This window comes from Melopsittacus undulatus, chromosome 4, assembly GCF_012275295.1.
Source record: "Melopsittacus undulatus isolate bMelUnd1 chromosome 4, bMelUnd1.mat.Z, whole genome shotgun sequence".
In the NCBI taxonomy this organism is placed as follows: Eukaryota; Metazoa; Chordata; class Aves; order Psittaciformes; family Psittaculidae; genus Melopsittacus; species Melopsittacus undulatus.
This window is the reverse complement of record NC_047530.1, coordinates 73,474,325-73,494,945: the sequence shown is the minus strand read 5'-3', so window position 1 is coordinate 73,494,945 and position 20,621 is coordinate 73,474,325. Positions and strand designations below refer to the sequence as shown.

General features: G+C 39.6%; 1 protein-coding gene across 1 annotated transcript; it reads right to left on the bottom strand.

Annotated features, from left to right (window-relative positions):
- Window positions 1-2,065: 2,065 nt before the first annotated feature.
- ARL5A (ARF like GTPase 5A) lies at window positions 2,066-19,988 on the bottom strand. The gene is made up of 6 exons (XM_034061753.1): window positions 19,671-19,988; window positions 17,601-17,661; window positions 14,404-14,551; window positions 13,221-13,304; window positions 10,645-10,796; window positions 2,066-10,119 (listed from the first exon to the last, which is right to left on the bottom strand). The coding sequence occupies exons 1-6, from the start codon at window positions 19,714-19,716 to the stop codon at window positions 10,071-10,073; spliced, it is 540 nt and encodes a 179-aa protein (XP_033917644.1). The 5' UTR covers window positions 19,717-19,988; the 3' UTR covers window positions 2,066-10,070.
- Window positions 19,989-20,621: the final 633 nt, after the last annotated feature.

Below are 20,621 nucleotides of genomic sequence, written 5' to 3'. Positions count from 1 at the left end.
GAAATCTGTGCCACCACCAAAAACCAGAGAAACACTAGTTTTATTTGTTTTGCCCCTATAAATCTGTAGCACATCACATACTCTGTATTATACTTCCAGACAAAAAACAGCTTTGGGAAAAATTACTTGGTCTGCAAAAGCTGAGCTGCCTCTCCTTATGGGCTACAAGGAAGAAGGGGGAAAAGAAACCCAGTGGCCAAAACCCAGAGGGACCTTTTGCTTTCAGAAAATCAGAGATAAGGTTTAATTTTAAATCTCAGATTAGCTGAAGCCCAGATATCCTCCAAATGTCTTCCCCTTTTCCTTGCCCCAGCTGCCCTTCATCCTAGACCTTTCACTCCTCTGCTGGGTTCAGCATGAAATAGTGGCTGTTGCTGGCGACTGGCAGCAAAACTCCAGCTAAAAAATGGGATTTGCCCACCTTATCTCATTTAAGAGCTACCTAACTTACCAATACATGCATTTTTTGCATTATCCCAGGATTCTTCTTAAATGCAACAGGACACGTAGGAATTTATGGTCTGAACATGTGATGGAAAAAGTTTCTGCCAGGGCACAGGCTGCTCTTGTCCACAGGATGGCAAAGAAGAGCTTGTTCCTCTCGGCAGAAGTTGGCCTTTATGGAATAGTAGAACGCTGATAAAAACAGTTTAGCTATGGCAGTTTATCAGTGCACAGATCACTAAAGGATTCTTTGTACATGGCATCCAGAGGGTGAGCAACACCAGGATTCGACATCTGCAACTGGACTTGGGCTGCTGCTGCCAGAACCAAAAAAATCCCAAACAGATCTCGTATCAAAATGTCCATATCAGACCACTCAAATGCCACTTTATCACCATGTCTTACCTGCATTATAAAAGGAATACAAAAGGGGTAACTTCAAAAATCAGTTACTCAAAACCTGCACACTGAGAAGTTTCTGTCTGCAGCAGATGACAAGCTTCAGAGCTAGTGGCTAATACATTTTATGTAAAATCAGTTGCTCTAACCACTTTACCTCAGATAAATAAGCACAGTTTTGTATTTTATGTGGGGGGCCAGAGGTGATGAGGGTATGTGCATGCAGGAGGAAGGTGCGTGGACAGTTGAAGTGCTGTCAGAGAGGGTCTCAGTGGTCTTACCAAGTGACGCCACACAGCAGGCAAATGCTTATCAATGAGACACCTCACCCAGCTCAGCAAAGACCCTCCACAACCCATGGGTGGGTGGAGCAACTGTGCTACAGGCTCCTTTGCAGCATCTTGCACACCGCCAGTTCTCAAGTGTAGGCACGATACACGGATCGGTGACAATTTATTAACTTGCAGCAGTTCTAGTTTCTCTTATGCTCCTGGCTGCTACATGCAAGAGCTACTCTGTGAAGAGAGAATATTTACAGTTTAAATGTGTCCTTTGGACAGCAGGTTTCCCTTACTATGTTTCTCGAGATGTGTTTTATGACAGTTTGGATGAAAAATAAGGTATTGGAAGTTCTTATCAAGATTCATGTATCAAGTAAAGTTCAAGACATTCTTTCATTTATCAGCTAGACTGTTCACTGCACTGTAAAAACTACAGCACCTTTGGCAAGAGAAATCTGCACATACTGACAGAAGCATATTGCTTATAGGAACACGCTACCAACAACACCAACCTGTACTCCAGTATGCTGTCAAATATATTTAAAGCCTTTTGAAACAGAATAAACACTTCTCAACCAACAAAGCAACTGGATTATTTGTTGCTCAGTACACTGTATACAACTGAATATTTTCTAGAAGCACAAGAAAATCTGTATTACACCAGTAAGGGAAGACTTAAGGACTTGCAGAACCTCACATGGTGCACGCTGAACTCTCTCGAAGCAACCATTCCCCAAGGATGAGACCAAACACACGCCCAAGTCATCACTACCCATGGGCTTAACACACATGTAGCACTGCAAACAGTGGCAGTTGCACTGGCAGAACCTCTTATGCTAAGCAAATTCGGAATTATTATATATATAACTTTGAAAAACAAGTTGTCAAACTTACTCTGAAAATGGTACAGTGAGTCTGAAACAAAGAAATTATCTGGCCAATTTAATACAAATTGTTAGGTTTATTAGTTGCTTACACAACTCTAATACGCATCCATTAATTCATGTTTCAAAGCTGTACATATTGATAGTAATGGGGTGTCTGATAGGATTCAACAGTACAAGGACCTCAGAAGCAAGTCTTCAACAGTACCACCATTTATACTAAATATTTATGAACAAAAAATTCAGACTATTTTCACTGTTACTATTCCATGATTTGCATCTCTTTGCATGACTCCAGTTGTTTGGCTACAGATATATATACACATATAGATTGTGAGGCGAGGAAAAAAGCCTTCCAATTCTGAAGAATAAGGGGCAAAAAGCAAGACAAAACAAAGTTAGTAACAAGTCAATGAAGACATTGACTATTCTGTAGTTTTGCATCTAATTTGACCATATTCAGAGAAAATGAATCAATGTGCAAGGAAAGAGTCATGACATGACCCGTAATGTTAAAAGCGGCAATAGGATTGAGAAAATATACTGTAATTTTAATTAAACAAAACAAAAAAAAAACAAAGAGAACACAGTAGTCTTTAACTTTCATACAGTCAAGGACAAAAAGACAAAAAGCAACAGCATTTTCTGTCAAAGTCTATTTACAGTTTCATACACCAGATGTAAATGACTGTGCCAAGGCTCATTTCAGCTCTACACAAAATACTCAGATGCTGGATGCAGAAGTGGCTGGAGTTCAGCAGTGGTGAATATTTTTTTTGTGCACAGTTAAAATAAAGGTATTTAATGCTAAAATCATACCAGAATAAGAACCTTCAGAAATACTTTTTTGGCATGTATTTTTAATGGACCAATGTGGTGATACAGACAGCACCAAGGGGATGAGAGGCAGGCAACAGGCACATGGCCCAAGAAACAGAGTTCAGAGGAACCTGGTACTGAAATAGACAAAAATGAGTATGTGATAATGGTGGGGGAATTACAATCACTTTGTATTTAATCAGAATCAAGAAGAAAATAAGATCTTTCAGAAAAGTTGTATCAAACTCAAGGAATAGCTTTGTTAAGAGTAAAAGAAACAGCTCCGTACAGCCCAAGTGGCACAGTGCTGAAGATAGCTCACCCTTCCTTCTCCTCCATACCATTATTGCTGGAGGGTGGAGTACAGCAACATGTGACACGGCCACACCAGCCAGCATCAGGGAGGAGCTGGAGAAAAAGCCCACCCAAAAGGGAAAAGGGAGTCACAAAGGAAGAAGACTTCTGCTAGTCACACAGCTGAAACCAAAGGCCAAAGGACAGAGAAGGCGGAAAAGCTTTTCCATCTCTCGCACCTTCATACCAGAGGGGGGGGGATGTGTTTATTGATTCTTCAGAACTCTGTTAACATCACCTGACTGTGCAATCACGTTACTGCACAAGATTACCACATGGATAACAAATATTGCACAGTTTGAAATCAAGCAAGAAGTTCAAAATTAACACGCGGAACAAGGCTGTGCAGGTTGCAGAGCCGAAGAGCAGCACACCTTTAGTACAGTACTGTAACAATTGTACTTTTTAACCCAGCTTTGGCATCATCTCTTTTGCTTTCTAAGTTACCTGTGATCTCCTATCACTCCCAAGGCTGCAAATACCAGCAGGTCGTATGTGAATATGCAGGAGTGGTACACCACAGGAATTCAGCATTTTTATAGGAAAAGAACATTTCACCATTCATTTTAATTTCCATTCTATGTGAAAACAGCCAATTCGTACTTACTACCCAACTTGTCCCAAATGCTAAACAATCTCCTAATACAAACCCCGCAATGGCAGGTGCGGCAGAGCAGTGCACTTCATCCTCAGAACACCAAGAAAACCCCATATACTATGTCAGAAATTGTCTCTGTTTAAAAAGCTTCACTGCAACACACACAAAAGGTTTAACACAAACAGTAAGATTTTGACAAGTTATTACATCTTAAATTAATAAATACAGGTAGGTTCTCAAGAATTAGCAATTCTGACACTGTCTGTAAATGTGCATATATGCTTGTACACATCTCCCTGCCCCAACAATTCTAGATCAAATTTGCATTTGTTTCACAAAGTATAAGAAGACAAGAACTGAGAAGACATGAAGGAATCAGAAGATGTGAATAAATTCCCTTCAACTAAATTAAAATCATATTTTTAAAGCCAGGAAAGACAGAAAGAAGCAAAGGGGAAACAATTCAAGGCACATTCTGATAAAATTTCAGGAAAAGTCACTTAAGAGAATCATAATTGAACTTTATTATAATAAATAGCTGTATAAAAAGTTTTAGCCAAATTACTTAGATAAACATGTGGAAGTTCCAGACACAGAAGTGCTCAAGCCAGGAAGCGCCAGCCCTCGCAAGTCTTCTATTAATTTGAAGCAATAAATTTGTATGTTCTGGCATGGAATTTTATTGCAGTATCAGTGTTAACCACATACTTTATGCATTTCTTTCAGAAAGAAGACAAACTTTTTAGAAAGAAAAGAACAAAATACAAGTGATCAAAATAAGTATGACTCTGGTGATATGATTCATGAGTGTATATATATGGATGTTATTTTGCATTCATTAAAACCAGACAGATAACATACCATACCATAACTACATCATTAGTATACTAATCTGATAAGTTTATACTCAAAGGATTGTAGGTTTAGTGCTGGAGGTTAGTATTATCATCCAGTTCTTGGCAGAGCATAAAGACAAAGAGGTCAGTTCCCTCTGACGACTCCTGGAGAAAGGCAGACTTGCACTTAGAGCAGCACGTACAGGCCAAGTACAGAACTGGGGCCACAGGATTAAAGGGTTTGGAAAAGCATGTTACAGGAAGGTCAAGGGTATGCTGAAAACATTCCTGAAACCATGATATACACACAGTTTAAACTGGATTGGTTACCATTCCTCTTATCTTATACTACCAATTCTTCAATTTATTACCCATAAAATGCTGAGGCTTTCCAATCTGAGGTGTTTTGGTTTTCAATCTTTGAACGGCTCAGCAGGAGAGTAAGTCTTGGCCACTTCTTCAACCTTCCACAGTGTTTGATGAAGAACATATTTAGACAAGAGTTAACAGCTGATGATTTACAATGATTTATAGCCTTCTATGTAAAGCAGCATGTTCTACCTTAATTCAGTATGAGCTAAGTTCTCTAAATTTACAAATATGAAAAGCTTAAAAAACACCCAGCCTGTGTCCTTATTCACCGAAGGCCTGGCTTAAAAGGCTAAGAGTAGTACATGAGTGTGACCCTGTTATGGATAAAGGCTATCTGATATGAAGAAAGTTTTCAAAAACAATTTCTGTACAATATAAAAATTAACCAGTAAAATCCTAGTAAGGCAAGAATATAATTTCTGCTTATGATTCTAAAGCACATTGTAAAAAAGTTACAGTGGCAACCACTTACAATTTCTCATTTTTGTACATTTAATATATTCACTGCAACAATTATATTCAAGTCACATTTGTATTTATAATACACATCATAACTATATGCAGAGATATTTTGCTTTCTTAGTGCCATTCTTCGTGACATTAAATCATTCCCATCCTGTAATACTCAGTAACGCACCAATTCAAGGCTTAATATTACATTCATTGGAATTAGTGAAAACGGTTTTTCAGACATAGTTAGTCTGACAGTCACAAGAGCCTAATGTTTTCCTCACCAATTAAAAAGGAACTACTTACATTAGGATGCTTACAAGGCCAAGTATTCTTGAAGTAAGTTATTTAAAGAGAGTTCCTTGAAAAAAATTCCAGCTAACAAGTCTGATACAAGGATGCATTTCATATTTCCTTTCATAAAGCAAGCTAACTATGTGAAGCCTGATAAATGGAAAAGTGCTTGGAATGCTCAGGATAGAAAGAACTGTAACAAATTAATTTATCATAAATCATGTTAAAAACAGCATGAAGGGAGGGAAAAAAACCCACTCATTTACAAACATTTAAATGCCTTTATAGAAATATATCTATTTTAGGGGAAATGGAAATTGTAGCATAGGACGAAAAACCCCGACTACTGAATTAGTCTTAGGCACTTGAGCTGCATAGACGGTAGAAGGTGCCTATCAGATACATTTAACATTCACACTGCTACACCTAAGAACATACTATATAATGCATAGGAAAACAGGTATTAAGCCACCTGGAAAAAAAAAGTAAAAAAAATAAATGAAGCCATGGAGATCCCTGTTCACATTTTCCAAGCTCTATATTCTGCATTTCCTCACAATTTAAAACCTACATAATTTGCAGGTCACAGAGGCAGCATATTATAGAGATTATCTACCAAGCTTATTACCTGCTAAACCAAAATAAACATTTTTAGGATTAAGTTGTTGAAATATGACTTAATGGCAAAAAAAAAGAAAAAAAAAGCAGTAAAATGGCATTCTGCAGCGTAAACTTACATAACCTTTTTAAAGACCCTTCCTTTTTTCTTTAGAATACCCTAAGAATGAATTTCATGAAGAACAAAGGCAAACTAAAGTTAAGCTTTAGTTGAAGGCAAAGGCAAAACAACACACAAAAGGGTGAAAATACAAAAGCAATACAAATCAAGGTCATGACTCATGGTAAAACAATCACTTCCAAACAATAATGAGTGAAGCTGAAAGCAGCACTGATGCAAAGTTAACTTGCTTTTCTATGGACACAACTATGAGAAAAATGCAAAAGGTCCTACAGGAAGAAGAAGAGATGTAAACAAAAAGCACATGAAAAAAGGGGTTCTGTGTTCAGAAGTTTGCCAGGTCTTCTCCAGCTCCACTAGGGGATTAAATTTAAAAGCATTGCCAGCTTTACACAAGAGGGGAGGTATGTAGGAGAGGACCATCACAGTACAATGCTACCTGAGGGTACATACTTGTATATTCTTCTAAGGTTCATCTTGTTAGTATCTGAACATACACTTGTTTTCATGAAGAGCCTCCAGGCAGGCAAACTTTCCTACAAAAGCTTCCACTGCAATGCCTGGATAATACCATACCCCTTTCACTCTGCTTTGCTCTCTTTGAAACGCACAATCACACCACCCACACAAGGTGAGGATTTGGAATCCCTCTAGAGACTGCAAATCCAACATTTAAAATGAAGGGGCGTCTTCCTTCAATTCCTAAACCCCTGTCAAGAATGCTGTAAGGCAGGAGATGCGTCAGCAGGCATCAGCCACCACTTAATTCTAACTCCTGAAGAGCACATCTCCACTCTAAGATACTAGGGGATCACAAAACGATAAAGAACTCTTCGTTGTATGTGCTTTTTTGTAGCTGAATTAAGGCTGAATTGTTCACTATCCAACACACAATTTAATTTTTGGATTATAAACTCTTTAGGGCACAAAAGTCATTGTTTTAACAGGTGGTCTTGATGAGTGCAGTTATTCCCAACTCTGCTACGCTCTGTGAAACAAAGATGAAGTGAACCATGCAGTATCTTAGACATTACAGAAAGTGGAAGTGGCCAGGTTACCCAGAGGGAAAAAGAATCACTGTAAGCTTGCCTATGTGTAAACAAAATGTCTGGTTGCAACATAAGCCATACCTGTAAAAGAACACCGTACTTTCACTACATGGACATATTAACACCTACAAATTTAAACGAGGGAGTAAGCAGCAGAATACTGCTTCATGATTTTTCTTCCAGTAACTCATTTTCTTAAAAACAAAAACTCAACACACACAACCTGTGCAGACTGGATGCAGAGGGGATGGGGCTTTGAACGACCTGGTCTAATGGAACATGTCCCTGTCCATGGAAGGGGAGTTGGAACTAGATGGTCTTTAAGGCCCCTTCCAACCCAAACCACTCTGTGATTCTATGATTCAGGCAGAAGTATGCAGTATTTAATACTACTAAAGCAAAGTACTTTAAAGGGATGAAAGGGAAGACATAAGACTCAAAAAACAAACACTCAGGTTTATAAGCAAGTCTGCTTTTTCTTTTTTAAGACTAGAAAAGATACAATTCCATTTCATATGCAAGTGTGCACAGAGCTCATTTCTTGAGGATACTATCAGATAAACTGAGAAAGTCTTTGCATTAAATTGTTACTTCTTCAAACATTTATACATTTTAGCAATACACCAGTTAAATACCAGTATCTATGTGCATGCACTATAAATATATGCATGTACACATTAAAACGTTTACCAAAGACAGCAGATTCCCTAGCCAGTGAGCATCATAAAGAGATAACAAAAATATATTAAAAAGTTAAATTCTTTACCTGCTTTTGTTAAACAGAAACTTTTGAAATGGCCTCCCTTCTTTTCCCCACAAATTCCCCACATAATCTGCAGTGAAGGAGGCAAATGAGAAGGCAGGTGCACTGAGTGTATTATCCCATAACCAAACATAGGCACCTTAAAAAGTTCAAACTAACCTTTTCTTTAAAATGTCTTTTTCATCCTTATCAGATGTGTGAGCAAAGGGAAGGAGATTTTAAACAAAGTTTTATTTCATTTTGCTACATTCCCCAAACATCCATCTCCAACATAAAAAAGCCTATGGTTAAGGCTATGTGCACCTTCACAATAGTGGTAACATTTCAAACCATCCAACTCCCATCCCACTGAAAAGCCTGTATCCTTTAAAAAAGGAATTCTAAACAACTTCATATGGACATCATCCCATCAGGTACTAAAGGAAGAAAAGATAACCACATAGTGCTCTGATGTTTCTTTGTAACTCACCTGGGAACCATGCAAGAGTTTTATTTTCAAGAAGTACTGCCCTGGAAGTTCTGTGGGAACACAATGAATGGGTCACGTACAGCTTTTCAAGTAGTGTCATCTGTTTTGTTCCCCATCCCAGTTCCACCCATTGCATATAGATAGATATATAGATATATAGATATATTTTACACTATAGAAGTGTGCCTTCCTCTGAAAAACACTTGATACAGAATGTGACTTGGTTTATAAGATTCCAGTGGGACTTTTAAACATACTTTTGTGCCTCTTCTTTGGTTAAGAAAAAAAGAGATGACATTTTTCCCTTTACAACAGCTAAAGGTACTCCTACTAGACTTGAAGCATAAATGAACAGTACTGCAAAAAAAAGAGCAGCAGTACCATAGGACAGCAATAGGACAGCCATGACACACACTTTTTGGAATCACCGTATCTAATTATGACTACCACAGGAAAAAAAAAAAACAAACAAAAAAAGAAAAAGACAAACCCCATTTCATTTTAAATTCTTTGGCAAATGTTCACTGTTTGCCGACACTGTAACTCACAGCTCATAGTCTATATGCCCCAATCCATTACAGCAGCCTCCCTAACTGAAAAATTATGTGAAAAACGAGCAACAGTCTTAAGAGAGTTTTCTTTATAAAGTTGTGGTGAGCCAACTGTCTGATGGATGCTACAGCCATACAGGTAACAAAGGAAAAGAACTTGTGACATGTTGGTGATGTCAAATATTAGTATTACTGTCAACATACTGATTCAGCTTTACACACTGGTCTGAACAGATTGCAATTAACCTAAAATTGAGGTATAAATATACACAAATATGTACAGTACACATACAGGAAAATATTTTGCATTTGTAACATCAGTAACCTTAAAAATACTGGAAAGTTGATATCTATGCCATTGATTTGCTTGCTAATTTACTGGAATAATGAAGCCAGCATCTTCAACTCGAGAGGACTACAATGGAATAATAAAACTCAAAATTAAAAGCTCCTTCCTCTCACTTCTTCTTCACCCTACTCAACACTGGACTATTCCAAGTGGCTGTATCTTGAAAAGAAGGTTGATCACAGCTTTTAACTTATCTTCGGAGGAAAACAAACCAGAAATCAAACTGGAGCGATAACAGCATCTCTCTTTTGCCGAATGGTCTTAATTTATATACACATAGGTGTGTGTGCATCTATGTAGAAAATAAAGTTGAAATCAGTTCAGTATAAATACATCTAACCCATTAATTCTGCCACTGTGAAGGTAATCCTGGGTACAGTTCTTTTTAAGCAATGTCTGTGCAAAGAGGTCATTAAAAATCATCTGATCTTAAGTCTTGACATCATCCATTCGAGTCCTTGACACAGTCTGCAAACAAAAGAGAATTTTTAGGGAATACATACATTTCTTGGACTAACTTCAAAGATTAAGTCCACAGCACCAACTTAAATTCTTCCCAAGAACCCTAATTCTCACTGAAGAAATAATTTTCATAAACAATCTACTACGAGTGCAGCATTTCCTAGATTTTACTATGTAATCTATGCTTGTGAGACTTCAGATCCCAGCACTTCAAGACATACATTGAAGTGATCTCTAATTATGATCATTCTTAACACACCAGAACAGATTATAGGTATTTCCCACCCCCACCCTTATTAGGCCCAAATCATAAAAAATGTATCACTGTGAGACGGGACTGTGGACCTGATGTGAAAGTTGGTTTACAGATCATGTTGATCCTAAATCAGTATGTTCTGAGCTCAGAAAAAAATCCAAGATTACTATGTAAGATTATTACTGACAGGGGAGGAATGTGTGTTAAAACCAAACACCACAATAAAATACAAAATGATTCAAGATTCTCCTCCTACAGACAAGAATACCTCTTACCCCTCTCCAGTTAGAGCACAGCATGCCTGAATGTGCCACTGGTGATCCTTAATTGAAGTCAATTTCAGAAACTGAGATATTTCAGCTACTGTCATACACTCTTTGACATCCTGCTTGTTAGCAAAGATCAGCAAACCTGCTTTTTTTAAGTCCTATGGAGAAAGAAGAAAAAAAAATAAATTATTACCAATCCTCTCTCAGGAGGCAAAAGATGTGATCCAAAGTTGAGGACCTTAAGACCTAGCAAAAAAAAACCCTGAACTATAAAATGCTGCAAGCTGAGTGACACGTAACTTCAGAAAATCCATTGATTCAGCAGATCAAACATTCAATTTTGGTCCAGGGTGATCAGAGACATGCTATATTGCTGTATGTGTGCAGCTGCACTAATGCCACACACCAGTCAAGGCCTCCCATTTAACCCTGAGCTTGCAGGTCATTCCTGCCTGTGTATCCATCCCAAGCACCGCATTCTCCTGAGTCAGGCTTTTATGTACATACCACACTTTCATGTATTACCATACTATTATAATTGGGTTTAGTACCAAAATACTAGACTGCAGCAGTTCTTACATGGGGCAAGAGTAGGTTACCACAGCAGAACTTTTTAGGCCCTGGAAAACCCCTGCCCACTGGTTAATCCCACTCATTAAGAAGCAGTAAGACGGCCCCTGACAGCGTAAAGCAAGATGCAGTAATGTTTTATTTAGAGGATAACACAGTATTTGTAGAAAATCATCACTTACACTGCTTTAGAATCAAAGGACAGACATCTACGTGAATGAGTGCACTACAAAAAACTTCTCTATAAGGCAAATGTAATATTTAAAACATCAGTATGAACAATTTAGAGAGTGTGACTGCATGGGCAAGCTTATCTAATCTCAAGGTGCTTGGAATTACACTGGTACAGGCATGTATTATTGAAAATCTGTCCCTCTGAAAGTAGAAAGGTCTTCCCAGAAAGCAAAGTCAAGTCATTCACTTAAATGCCTATGAAGCACACTCATTTTTACAACCAGCAAAATTCCCAAACAATCTACTGGTCCAGAAAATAGTAGGAACTGACCCAGGCAACTCAATTTTGCCTTAACAGAAATTCAGCTGAACTGGTTAGCAGAAATAAAAGCTTTTCAAGGACTGAAAGGAAAAGCTATTCTAAATAAATATTTGACTTTCATCTTATCTTCTATGCATTGTTGTTCTCTTCAAATGACAGAGCATCTGGAGAGTTAGCAGAATATACTTGAAAACATCCTATTGTAAAACAACGGGCACATTTATTGTTTGTTAGATGAGCGCTTTTGGAGCACAGAGACAGACTGCCAGCACAAAGTAAGGGCATTCATGCTGCTTAGAGTTTGACTTCTCATTTCAAATTCAGTTAATTACAAACTTCTGCATCTTCTTATATAGATTACAAAACAGAAGGTGCAGATTTCGTTTAGCAACTGCAGATTGAAGAGTACATCTCAAATTCTGACAGCAGCAGACCCAACGGCAACATTCTCCTCAGGCCACATTTAACACTTCAACACAACCAAGAAAGCCACATCTACTTTATTAGAATTATATTAAACACAACTTTAAACACCAAAAATTAGAAATTCCAGACACTAGGGAAAGCACTTGTTTCTTCTCTTTAGATTATCATAATCACTCAGAAAAAATACATAGACAGTCTTTGCCCTTCCTGAAGTCTACTAAACAGTGGCTGTATTTTAAATATAGATGTACTATTTTGGGATATAATGCCATCAATTTATGCACATCTTTGTATTCTTACACTTGAATTTGGAAACTCCACGTTATCTCATACAAACTGATCCCGTCTGCACTAAACTTGTCGCAGCAATAGTCAAGCTTATATAAACATCTTCAGTAAAACATCAGGGCTCCAGTTCTGCTGCACTGCACAGATTGAAGTTTTCAGGAAACCCAGGTCACACAATGGGTACTCCTTGGCTTACACATTAGTCCAGTATTTATGAATCGGACTTGGACAGCTCAGTTTTAGACATGACACAGGGCTCAATTTTAAAGAGGTTCTTTATCAGAGAGCAAATTATACTCTAAAATTCTGTAATTCCAAATACACATAAAATGATGGCTACAATAGCCATAGGCAGGCTGTTTCTTCAATTTTATAGCTGGTTGCTAAAAGAGGTATTATTAAGGCTGTATCTGCTCCACCGCAAAAACAGAAAACACTTAGCAACCATTAAATTATCAAAAATAGTAAATAAATTGCTGGAGGCAATAATGAGGTTTCTTAAACTACCTCATTCAGATAGTAACGCAGGTTAAAGTATAAAAAACACAAAGGTCATTTATGGGTCCTAACTTCTGTTTCAGAAGCACTCAGGAATTGAAAAGCTACTTTTGTGGGAGCTCTTTTCAGTAATTTGGAATTAATTTATGGCTTTACTGGAAGCTTGACAATAGATGAGCAGGAAGACAACACCTCTGATCCTTCCTCTAGCAGGAAGATGACAGCTATGATCCAGCAGTACATACAGCTGGAAGACCTTACCCACAATAAGTATTAAACCAAAGAAAACACAGGGTCTACTCACCTCATGTGCTAACATTTTATACAGTTCTTCTTTAGTCACAGAAATTCTCTCTCTGTCTGTGCTGTCCACAACAACTATCACAAACTTCAAAAAGTGAAAAGTTATTAGTAAAAGAACAAACTCTATCATTCTGGCCACACACAGCAGAACAGATTAATGTTCCTAACCCATTGTCCAGACAGGCAGATACCATCTGGACCATCACATATCATCCTATATCAGATATGCTTCTTCCAGCACTGGCATAGTTTACAACTTATGCCATGGTTTGTATGCAAATGTAGCTCTGACACATATTTTGACTTTCCATTTTTCATTTCCAAGTGAAAAATTTACACAAAAAGCAAGAGTTTCTCTGTAATCTAAGAGTTCTTTGCTTAGCATAATTGAGGTAGCATCTTAAGATCCCTCAAATAATTTGCTGCAGCCTTTAAAATGTAAGCTGTAACAGTTTTCTCTCTTCTTCAAACACTAACATTCAAATAGACTTTTATTTATAAAACCCCAATAAGCTCCATACTTCAAGAGCATACGTGCACATACACGTCATACATCTTATAGAGAAGCACAGGAAAAATTGATCACTATTAAAAAAGATTAAAACCCCACATTTGATAACACACAGGAAACCCTGACTGAAATCATTACTTGAATCAAGTATGTATGCTGCAACTTCATTGGTAAAGAGTTCTGAAAGTTCTTGGGGGCACTTATGTAAACTGATTATGGAAGTTTTCACAACAGAACTCAGTCTTGGAAGAAAACTTTTGGGCTTTCAGTCTTACTCCTGAGGGGTTAGATGGGCTTTAGAGTACCTGCTACAGAAATAGAGGATTCCCCACACAAGAAGGGACCCATAACCATAGGGATCTGCAATACTGAGCACCTGCCCTAAGGCCACAGATGCCCAGACATAGAATCCCTGCAGACAAATTGTTTTTTATTGCAACTCTGTATTATGAATCTTATGTAAGAAATATAAAAGCAAGTCATGCGACAGCTTGCTAAGGAGGAGACTTAGCAGGACATCAAAACGGGAGGTGCCCTGAGGCAGGTCCGGTAACATTCACTGCACAGTCGTAACAGCCCTCTGGAAGTGTCTCTGGTACCCATTTCAGGTACGGTGTCCTCCCTCCACCAGCAGTGGTGACACTAAGTCTTCTAGTAAGGTGCTCATTCTCACCTCGGTGTTTGTATAGTAGGTGTTCCATGAAGACCGAAGAGACTCCTGCCCTCCGATATCCCACATCAGAAAGCGTGTGTTGTTAACCACTATCTCTTCCACGTTACTCCCTATAGTGGGTGAGGTATGCACCACTTCATTCATGGAGCTGCAGAGGGAAAAGTGCAAGTTGGTGAGAACCTGTGAGAACTGGGAAGTTACCTGCATTATCAAGTAACTCAGGACTCCAAATCAACCTGCTTCTATAAACAATAAACTTGATGGTTATTTCAAGGTAGAAAACTTTGTGGGAAAGCTACACAAAACACTACTTATGCAGCAAACAGGACAAGGTATAAGGGTGAAAGGCAAATAAAAATCAGTAGCAATAAAAAAAGAACTCAGTGAACTATATAATAATCAAATTACGGAGCTGAGAAAGCATTCACAAACAAAATTATAACTAATTAGATCATAAAGCTGAGAAAATATTTGCTTCAGAAGCTGTTTTAAGCAGTCAGCTTTTCTTTTTCCAGGCTGATTTTGGCACACATGGGAGAGAGTGGTTGTTTTGCTTCAAGAGTGCGGTTAAGCCACAAGATTTCCAAGGTTGCAGAAAAACAACCCATCATCCAGCTTCATCAAACACACTACATCTTGCTTTCCTTCCAGTGTAAGCCACTAAGAGCATACTTCTTTCACAATTCAGTTGCTTCATGTCCAAACTTCCTTCTCTTCTTCTTTCAGTGCAGTTCAATAATACTACTTTCTGGAAACAAATGCAGACATTATATATTTCAAATATATTGTTTTATATTGTCATTAAGACCACCAGTTTCATATCACTAGCAATAAACAAATGTGTACTCTGGGCACTCCTAAAGTTCAAATTATTTAAATGTAAAAAACATTAAAATAGCTTCAATGAAAACATCAACTATTTTCAAAGAACTTCATTATTTGTTCCTCTGATAATCCAGATATATTTTTTCATTTTATATGAGCATGTCTTTGAAGTTTTAGCAAAGCTTTTTGCTACAGTGACAGCAATTTGAGACTTGTAATGGTGATGGAATACTTCTTGAAGAGAAAACAGAGAACCAAGGAGAGAAAGGGATGGTTCAGTGTTCTGAAGAGGAATCCCAGTTACCCAGTGCCTTAGGAAGGGTCATAATGCTAAAAATAACAAGAAACTCTCTCACCAAACATATTTGAAGGCAACTATACAAAAGGAAGAGAAGAACAATCTATAGGATAACAGTGGTACAAGATGATAACTATAGATGATTTCATATGTTAAAAAAAGAACAACAAAAAAAAATCCCCAAAACCAAACAAAAAAAATCCCAGGTTTTGGCATAGTTCTTTTAAAGCTTGGAAGAGATGTGTCTTTAATCCCCTTTCCTTGACTGAACCTTCAGCCTTTCTCATTCAACTTGCTGGCATCTTGCAGGGTGCAATATGATAGGCGGATTTTTCCTCCTTTTCCAATTGAAACAAGGTGAACTTGAAGCTTAATGTCATCTGTTGACACCTGATCACAAAATCCTCCTGCTACCTGAGGGAAAGGAGGAGATCCAAGTACAAGAATGGGAAGAAATTAAGCGCCTGTGAAACTGCCATAATCTGTTAGAAGAATCACCACTCCAACATCTGCTGTGACTCTCCACATCATCCAAGGAATGGCCAGTGCACTAACCTACACCAGTTATCCTACTAGTTGTCTTGGTCCATCTCTCACTAAAAGTGTTAAACATATTCATTCATGTTCAGAACACCTATTTACCATGAAGAAAGGGTAAGGAAAAATAATGGGACGTGCAAAGATAGAGGAAGGGTTTCAGGAGGAGTCAAGCAGCAGGAACAGAGGAGTCAAGCAGCAGGAACAGAGGACAGTACTCATACAGAGCTCTGTCAAAGCAGCAAATGGGAAGAGGAATACAAGCAGAGAACGGGAAGTCCTGTGGAGCTAAAACAGACATAAGGGAAAAGAAGACATATAGAAATCCACTGTACAAAAGGGAAAATAAAAACACTGAGACTGCAGAAATAAGTAGATGAGAAAAATCATAAGACATTTGTGGAGGAAGTGGAAAGACACAGGCAGCATTAAAATGCACCAAGGATGGCCCTCAACTGCAGCAGTTACTAGACTTAAAAAATATTCTTCATTCTATTTAAACTTTTTAAAATCTCTCACTCATGGTTTAAATAACTACAACCACCTTCATCTTTTCACTTTCTCTGCAAAGTGTGCTAGGGTATACATGGCTGGAAACGCTGCATAAGCTTCATGTGTCAGCAAACCAAAAGTAGATCATAATTTGTCAAAACATTTTAAGTAAGCATATTTTTAAGCGTAGGATTGGACCAGTATGTCCATAACACTTAAGAGGAATTATTTCCAATACTGACTCAGGAACACTTTTTAATACCACACTACTTCATGCAAGAAATCACAAATCTGTTTCTAATATAAACAGACCTTGAGCTGCCTGTCCCACCTAGAAGCTTCTGAGTCTGTGGACAAATTTGTTCCCTTTTATCAAAATGCAGTCGAGGACCAGAGATAATGAAGCTCATACAAGTTTCACGTAAACCAGTAGCAAGGTTAATGTAAGACAAACACAAGTCAGTGCCACTATTAAAGGCAGAAGCTGCATGACAACATGTGCTGCCACCAGCCACGGAGCTGGGTTGTCTTAGCTTCAGCCAGTGGTCAGACCTCCTCCTTCCCCCTGTAGCACACATGACATCAAAGTACATCTTGGCACAGAGGACGCGGGTCATGGCAGAGAGAAGTCAGGCTTCCCTGGCTTTGCTACTTACAGAAAAATTTGTTGAGTATTTACATGCTACGGCATGGATCAGTTTAGCAGCATTGTCTTGTGGCTAACCCTCAATATAATCATATTTTATGGAGCTGGCAAACAGCTGACATTGTGACAACAAAGGCAGCTGTGATTAAGTGATAATAGCAACGTAATGTGATAAACAAAAGCTCTGAACAAAACCTGATTCATATACCAGACGAACTACAGACCTTTACAAACTCTAAAACACATGCTATGACCCACTGCCTCCTGTAACTGTTCAGTAATCCTCATTGTGATGCTCTCAAAGTAAAACTTAAAAGAAAAGCAGCGACCACAAGCCAGAGTAACATATACAATGCACACCTTGAAATACATGAAAAACCATCAGCAGTTCATACTTACAACTGATAAAGAATGGTCGTTTTTCCTGCATTATCCAGACCAACAATGATTACTTTGTGCTCTGAAATAAAAATATCACCAGTAAGTCACATTGCTATCACAATAACAACTATGCCATGAAACAAAGTGCTGCATTTGAGACTGATTTCCTAAGCAAACACTGCCAAACTTCAGGTGCCACATTTCACAGGCCATATGTAAAAGTTTATTTGTGGAGGTCTACAAACCCATGTATTGCTCCGAGCAGGTAAGTGACTGTCAATTTTTCCCCACCTGCATATCTACAGGAATAATTTCTGAGCAATTACATGTGGATTTTTTTTTCCTCCTCTAATATGCTAAGGCAATCTCACTTTGGAATCCTTTCCCAAGCTTCTACACATCTGTGCAGACTGTTACAGACTGCACTCCCCCAACCACAGCAGCTCTTCAGAACACATCCTTACCAGGACAACATGTTAAATGTTAAATTTCATGTTAAAATTGTAACATGTTAAATGTAAAATGTAACATATTAAATGTTCATTTCCAAATCTAGACCTTTATTATGTCCTGCAGCATCTTAATCTCTTCGCAAAGTGTTGCTTAAGACCACAGCAACACCAATTTGCGCTGTAAGCAGAATGATCCACCTGTCTTCCTTAGTGTCCTCTTCTAGCAGGTTTGGAACCTGGAGAACAGATTTGCCTAGAAATACTTTACAGTATGCATTCACACAGTTTAGTTTTAGATGAACCAACAAGTACAACACAAAACTACTCTGACTTCTGCAGACACAGTTTGGAGCTCAATGCCAGAATCAGTTACTGTTTCTATTTAGCACCTTCTTTCCTATACATCACAAAATTAAATTTGATTTTTACAGCTGGGTGTTGTCAAGCACGAATTTACGGTATCAAGGACAAGTGAGCACTGACAACCCTCAGCTGAATTACACAACCTTTACTTGCACAAATAACTTTGGCTTCAACTGCAGTTCATGCAAGGAAAAGTTTTGTGAGAAGGTGGTTTTTCCCCCAGTGGTCCACAAGGGCAACAAAAAACTCATTACAAATGTGCCCAAGCTTCGGGCAAACAAGAATTCCTTCTGTTAGTGAAGTACACTGACACTGACTCATCACAGAGGGAGAGGACAGGAGTCAGGTAAGTGGGGTTTTCTCAGTTTTTTATTTTATCAATATTGTGTGGTTTTGCAGAGTTGTCTTATATACCATAAGTAAAAATTCCAGTTTTGATAACTTCGCATAACTGCACAATATTGTAAAAATATTTGCTTACCTGACCCCACATAACTAGGAACTTTTGCTTCTGGTGTGATGTTGCCAGCATAGTGGATGTTAGAAAATCAGTTGGAAAAGAAGATCTGAGGTGGGGCAAGACAAAAATACTGTTTTGTATTTGCACTAAGTGTCAATGGGCACATAACTGGGACATTCAATATTCATGTGCAGAGTATTTAATTCACTCATAATCAAATTTAAAAGACCTTATGAACAGGAGTAAGAGTGTCAGCGTGTGTTCTATAGTTAGTTACAACTCTCATTAAAACCTAACTGTAAGGAGACAAACATTACAAATCTGAAGCTATAAATGACGTTAACTCAATAAATGAGCAATTTTGCCAGCTATCGAGGTTTATAATTTAAAAGTGCTAGTAAAGCGTACTCTGCAGACGACAAGATGAAACTACACACTACAATGCAACACAGCTGTATTCTTTTCGGCTCACATTAATAATTTAACGTCCACCTTTCAGGAAATGAGCTTTGCATTGACTTAGAACAGAACGGTTAAACCCCCCGAACTTCTCTGGCTTCACCGCGTCCGCCAGCCACCCCCGACCAGCGCTGGGGAAACGCCGCCAGCTCGCTCTTTACCCTCGGTACCCACAGCTGTGCCAGTTTACAGAGGCGGGCTTCCCCTACCCCCTGCTCCCCACCGCGGCCGCCCCACAGCGAGCCCTGCCCGCCGCCCCACAGCCGGTGCACAGGCAGCCGGGATCCGCCGCGAACGGGCCCGGGCCGGCACCTGCGCGCCCCGACGCGTCCGCAGGCCGCGCCTCGCGCTCACCCTGATGGTTGAACAGCCTCCAGATCCTGGTGAAGAGGATCCCCATCCTCAGCCGGGGCAGCTCCGGGCCTCGCCGGCTCCTCAGCACCTACCGCGGGCTTACCCCGCTCCCGGGCCGCGGGCGGCTCAGGGCCCGGCCCAGAGCACGGTTTGCCGGCGGAAAGGCGGGCTAGGGCCTCGCCGGGCCTGCTCACCCTCGGACATCGCCGCCGCCCCGCTCCTCTCGCCTCACCGCCTATCCGGGCCGGCCGCGGAGCGCTGAGAGAGACGCGACACGACACACTGCCACCGGCCACCCTGCGGCCACCGTAGGCACGGGGGAGGCGGGGGCGGGCGCGTCGCTGCGACGCGACGTACAGGGGCGGAGCAACGGCGCAGGCCGCCATTACGCGACTCCGCCTTAGCGGCGTGTGGTGAGGGTTGGGGTCTGTGTGGAGGGGCCGTTGCTCAGTAGCTGAGGAGCTGAGGGAACGCAGTGTTCGCATCGTTACTTGCGGTCGTTCAAAGCATCCGGCCCACCGAAAAGATAAATCCCTGTGTCCAGACCTGCCGCGGCGTTTAAGCCGCCGGGATGGTGGTGCGCTTGGTTGTGCTGGCGTTTACAGTTGGCCATCTTAAAGGGCTTTTCCAACCCCATCGATTTTATGATTGACTTTTTTTCTAACCCTTTAATGAATAGGTGTTTAGTGCCTGCATGTGATGTGCTAGAGACAAGACATAGAGTGATTGCTGCAATTTCTTTTATCCTTGACCAAAACAGTGCTTTAACGGGAGCACCGTGGTGTTACCCTTATGTGTAAAGGTGCCCCTTAGCCCGTGCGTTTCAGCCCTAAGGCCTTCATGAGCTGTTGTACAAACAATTTTACGTGCGTCAGTTATGTTAGCCTTGTGACACCAGTGATGGGTGTGAATTTGAGCAGCGGGTATTTCTAGCACTAGTATTTGTATACA

Bases quoted from the DNA above. Each gene is read 5' to 3' on its own strand.
- ARL5A (XM_034061753.1), bottom strand. From the start codon at position 19,716: ATGGGGATCCTCTTCACCAGGATCTGGAGGCTGTTCAACCATCAGG. The intron at 17,662-19,670 runs GTGAGCGCGAGG...TTTTTATTTCAG, and splicing joins GAGGCTGTTCAACCATCAGG to AGCACAAAGTAATCATTGTT. The intron at 14,552-17,600 runs GTAAGTATGAAC...TTCCCTCTGCAG, and splicing joins ACGACCATTCTTTATCAGTT to CTCCATGAATGAAGTGGTGC.